Genomic DNA, 6000 nt, shown 5'->3' with positions numbered 1-6000 from the left:
TAGTGCTGGGACTAGTGTCATGATGTCGGAGACTCAGACTGATGAGGTGAACGACTAGGGCTGGGACTAGTGTCATGATGTCAGAGACTCAGACTGATGAGGTAACGACTAGTGCTGGGACTAGTGTCATGATGTCAGAGACTCAGACTGATGAGGTGAACGACTAGGGCTGGGACTAGTGTCATGATGTCGGAGACTCAGACTGATGAGGTGAACGACTAGGGCTGGGACTAGTGTCATGATTTTGGAGACTCAGACTGATGAGGTGAATGACTAGTGCTGGGACTAGTGTCATGATGTCGGAGACTCAGACTGATGAGGTGAACGACTAGGACTGGGACTAGTGTCATGATGTTGGAGACTCAGACTGATGAGGTGAATGACTAGTGCTGGGACTAGTGTCATGATGTCGGAGACTCAGACTGATGAGGTGCTGTCTCTTATACACATCTAGATGTGTATAAGACATAGGTCTTGTTTAGTGCCATCATGAGACGATGATTTCTGGCTTCAAACCTTAACTTCAGTGAAGTTTGTTGTTAATGTGTGACTATGTTTGAAGTTTATAATAATAAATATCGGTTTGATTGACGAGTGATTTGCTCTAATTAGTTAACAGAAGATAAGGATGATGATAGAGTTGATCTGTTTGCTCCATCATGACTCGATAATTAACAGTTATTCCACCGCAAGAATTAATTCTTTATCTTGTGTACCAATGCAAGAAGTAATTCTTTATCTCGTGTGCAGGTTACCTATGCCAGAAGTAATTCTTTATCTCGTGTGCAGGTTACCAATACAAGAAGTAATTCTTTATCTCGTGTGCAGGTTACCAATACAAGAGGTAATTCTTTATCTCGTGTGCAGGTTACCAATGCAAGAAGTAATTAATTATCTCGTGTGCAGGTTACCTATGCCAGAAGTAATTCTTTATCTCGTGTGCAGGTTACCAATGCAAGAAGTAATTCTTTATCTCGTGTGCAGGTTACCAATGCAAGAAGTAATTCTTTATCTCGTGTGCAGGTTACCTATGCCAGAAGTAATTCTTTATCTTGTGTGCAGGTTACCAATGCCAGAAGTAATTCTTTATCTTGTGTGCAGGTTTCCAATGCAAGAAGTAATTAATTATCTTGCGTACAGGTTATGGGTTATTATTACAGTTAATTTTTAATTATATAATTAATAATTTAATAATTAGTTAATAATTAATTATTATTATGGGTTATTATTACAGTTAACAGTTATTCCAATGCAAAAAGTAATTCTTTATCTCGTGTGCAGGTTATGATCGACGCGCCCTCCTGCTTGAAGGTGTCCACTAGCGACCAGGCACCTCCCCCTGTGGTGGTACTCACCCTGAACCAACACACTGTGCAGAACTCCAGCAGACACAATGAAGTGGTCGCAGTGTCGTGTCTCATACACCAGAACTTCCCGCTGGACAAGCCTCCACCTCAACCTCCCTACACGCAACATTTCTGTGGTACACTGTTAGAAAAATTACCGTTAACGGTATTACCGGCGTTAACGGTATTACCGGCATTTACCGTTAACGGTATTACTGGCGTTTCAGTGGCCGGTCGGCACGTGAAAAGAAACACCGTGTCGCCGTTTTTATTCTAATTTAACACTAGAAATCCGTAAAACATCTGATAAAAACGGCAAAATTGTTTATTTTCACGGGGCGACCGGCCACTAGAATGCCAGTGGGACAGTTATGATTGCTTAGCTTCATTAGTTAGTGTATGTCAACATTAATGATTGCTTAGCTTCATTAGTTAGTGTATGTCAACATTAATGATTGCTTAGCTTTATTAGTTAGTGTATGTCAACATTAATCATTGCTTCGTTTTATATGTTAGTGTATGTCAACATTAATGATTGATTTTCTTTATTAGTTATTATATGGTACGATGCAGCAAGTGACGTTTAACTTTCACCAGGACGGTACGAACATTTGTTAGTGTATGTCAACATTAATGATTGCTTAGCTTTATTAGTTATTATATGGTATGATGCAGCAAGTGACGTTTAACTTTCTCCAGGACGGTACCAACAACTCGAGTGGTCAGCGCGCCTACCATCCTGACGAGCTGAAGAAGAACTCTGAGCTGAGCCTGGACACACACTACTACCTTGCACACCAGCTACATCCTGTCATAGCCCGCCTCTGTGATCCTATTGAAGGCACCCATGCTGCTAGGATCGCTGAGTGTCTGGGTACTGACATTATTTCTTTGTTATTTATTTTGTTATCAGGGTGTAATATAACTTATTGATGTAGGTATATGTTTGTTATCAGGGTGTATTATAACTTATTGATGTAGGTATATATTTATTATCAGGGTATAATATAACTTATTGAACTTAGTGATGTATGCAGTTGTATAGCACTACAGGATGCCGTGATCGTAGCTTAGGTTGGACACACCTCGACTTATGCTGGTTTATAGTTCATTTGAATAAGCTTTTGCATGCTGAAATGAAGAAAAGTATATTAAAGACATATAATAAGTATATTACAGACATATAACAAGTACATTACAGACTTACAACAAGCATATTACAGACTTTTAACACACTCTATAACTATAGTACGACATATAACAAGTATATTACAGACATTTAACAAGTATATTATAGACATATAACAAGTATATTACAGACTTATAACAAGTATATTACAGACATATAACAAGTATATTACAGACATATTTAACAAGTATATTACAGACTTATAACACACTCTATCCCTGCAGTACGACATACGGCAGAAGGCGCTGAAGCTCACGGCCAACAGCATGTACGGCTGCCTGGGCTTATAAGTACATTACAGACATATAACAAGTATATTACAGACTTATAACAAGTATATTACAGACATATAACAAGTATATTACAGACATATTACAAGCACATTACAGACATATAACAAGTATATTACAGACATATAACAAGCATATTACAGACTTATAACAAGTACATTACAGACTTATAACACACTCTATCCCTGCAGTACGACATACGGCAGAAGGCGCTGAAGCTCACGGCCAACAGCATGTACGGCTGCCTGGGCTTTATTATATAGTTTATTTATTTTTATAGTTTATTTATAGTTTATAGTTCATTTGCATGCTGAAATGAAGGAAAGTATATTACAGACATATAACAAGCATATTACAGACATATAACAAGTATATTATAGACATATAAAAAGTATATTACAGACTCATAATAAATATATTATAAAATATTAATAAGTAGGTAGGTATATTACAGAATTAAAATAAGGATTTTGTACACTTATAATAAGTATATTGTAGACTTATGATAAGTACCTATATTACAGACATACCTATAATAAGTATATTATACACTTATAATAAGTATATGATAAACGTATTATGGACTTATAAAGCATATTACAGACTTATAAAAGACACTCTATCCCTACAGTACGACATACGGCAGAAGGCGCTGAAGCTCACGGCCAACAGCATGTACGGCTGCCTGGGCTTCGTAGGCTCCCGCTTCCACGCTGCGCATCTCGCCGCTATGGTCACAGGTGCTGAGCGTTATTTTCATTTATTTATTTTATTTAATTTATTTATTTTTATTTCATTTATCTATTTTATATTTCATTTATCTTTTTTTTATTTTATTCATCTATTTTTTCATTTCATTTATTTATTTTTATTTAATTTATTTATAATTTTTACTCGCCGCTATGGTCACAGGTGTCACGCTCCAGTAACGTTCAATGTAAATTACATTGAACAAGTGTAAATTTAATGCTAAAAAGCAACTAATATTGCCAAAATTCTGCGTTTAACGGTAAACTTGTTTATTTTATATTGGAAACTACAGTGAATAAGTTAATGCTAAAAAATGCAACTAATATCATCCAAAAATTATTGTACAGGCAAGGGCAACTTGTTTAATTTATTTAGGAAATTACAGTGAACAAGTGTAAAGTTAATGTTAAAAAAACAACTAGTATTGCCAAAATTTAGCATTTCATGGTAAACTTGTTTATTTTATATAGGAAACTACAGTGAATAAGTTAATGCTAAAAAATGCAACTAATATCGTTCAAAAAATATTGTTACAGGCAAATTTATATCTTTTACACGAGCTTACTTCTGAGTTTAACGGTGAAATTTTTTAGTTTATTTAGGAAATTACAGTAAATAAGTGTAAATTTAATGCTAAAAAAATAAAAAATAAAACAACTATAAAAAGCAATTGTTGCAGGCAAGGGGCGGGAGATCTTGCTCCACACACGAGACCTCGTACAGAAGCTGAACTTTGACGTCATATATGGAGATACAGACTCCATCATGATCAATACTAACTCTACAGACTATGACCAGGTCTTCAAACTAGGCAACAAGGTACGTTACAGACTCCATCATGATCAATACTAACTCTACAGACTATGACCAGGTCTTTAAACTAGGCAACAAGGTACGTTACAGACTCCATCATGATCAATACTAACTCTACAGACTATGACCAGGTCTTCAAACTTGGTAACAAGGTACGTTACAGACTCCATCATGATCAATACTAACTCTACAGACTATGACCAGGTCTTCAAACTCGGTAACAAGGTACGTTACAGACTCCATCATGATCAATACTAACTCTACAGACTATGACCAGGTCTTCAAACTCGGCAACAAGGTACGTTACAGACTCCATCATGATCAATACTAACTCTACAGACTATGACCNAGGAGGGACTGGTCCCAGCTCGCGTCCAACGCTGGCAAGTGAGTACTAGTGGCTGGTACTAGTGGTACTAGTGGCTGGCAAGAGGAGCTTAAGGGCCTCGACATCGTCAGGAGGGACTGGTCCCAGCTCGCCTCTAACGCTGGCAAGTGAGTACTAGTGGCTGGTACTAGTGGCTGGCAAGTGAGTACTAGTGGTACTAGTGGCTGGTACTAGTGGTACTAGTGGCTGGCAAGAGGAGCTTAAGGGCCTCGACATCGTCAGGAGGGACTGGTCCCAGCTCGCCTCTAACGCTGGCAAGTGAGTACTAGTGGCTGGTACTAGTGGCTGGCAAGTGAGTACTAGTGGCTGCTACTAGTGGTACTAGTGGCTGGCAAGTGGAGCTCAAGGGCCTCGACATCGTCAGGAGGGACTGGTCCCAGCTTGCCTCTAACGCTGGCAAGTCAGTGGCTTTATTAACGTAATAATTTCCTCTATAATACGGGGATATTATTTAATAATTTAATACTATAGGACTCGAAGGAAACTCTTATCTTATTAATGAAAACTCTAACTCTTGGTTCGATGATATAACGCATTGTTTTCATTCGATACTATTGGACTTAATGGAAACTCTTACTCGTGCTGCAATGGTTGAACTTTTTACATCAAACTGACCTTGATGATATTTAGCAAGACAATTGCATTGAAGGCCATTGCGGTTATATTCTAAGGAGAGATCATCAGAGAAATTATTAAATATTCTCTGAAGAAAAACCACCAACTCAAGCATTTGAGAGAACTTCTTTCACTTACTAGGGCTCAGTTCATAGTTGTATGTTGATACGCATTCCCATGTTGGATGTTGTGCCACTAGTCGAATTAGAATAGTTAATATCATCATCTAGTTGATATATCATTATATATTTCCATCAATATCACTGTGGTTATTGTTAATAGTTTGTCTCACAACAACCTGTTGGAGGTATAACTTCAGTGTATCTCACGTCATGAACAATGAGACTAGTAACAAGTTTGTTATCTACAGACACATCGTAACAATTTTGTTATCTAAAGACACATCATAACAAGTTTGTTATCTACAGACACATCGTAACAAGTTTGTTATGTACAGATAACATATGAGAGGTAATTAAGATAACAAATTTGTTATCTACAGACACATCGTGGAGCAGATCTTATCGGACCAGTCAGCGGACGATCGCCTCAACAACATCCACACTCACTTAGAGGAGCTAGCGGCCCGTCTCAACAACGGAGAGGTCA

General features: G+C 37.6%; 1 protein-coding gene across 1 annotated transcript in view; it reads left to right on the top strand.

The window, feature by feature from the left end:
- The window catches only part of LOC108664740 (DNA polymerase alpha catalytic subunit), a gene marked incomplete in the record, with an annotated part of 47219 nt that overhangs the window by 18983 nt on the left and 22236 nt on the right, over positions 1-6000 (top strand). Inside the window, 5 exon segments of the mRNA XM_047881662.1 lie at positions 3457-3565; positions 4255-4394; positions 4582-4686; positions 4973-5034; positions 5894-5996. Of these exon segments, the coding sequence (XP_047737618.1) occupies positions 3457-3565; positions 4255-4394; positions 4582-4686; positions 4973-5034; positions 5894-5996 (519 nt within the window).

Source organism: Hyalella azteca, unplaced genomic scaffold (assembly GCF_000764305.2).
Source record: "Hyalella azteca isolate HAZT.00-mixed unplaced genomic scaffold, Hazt_2.0.2 contig8529, whole genome shotgun sequence".
Lineage (NCBI taxonomy): Eukaryota > Metazoa > Arthropoda > Malacostraca > Amphipoda > Hyalellidae > Hyalella > Hyalella azteca.
This window is presented reverse-complemented; position numbering and strand designations above follow the sequence as displayed.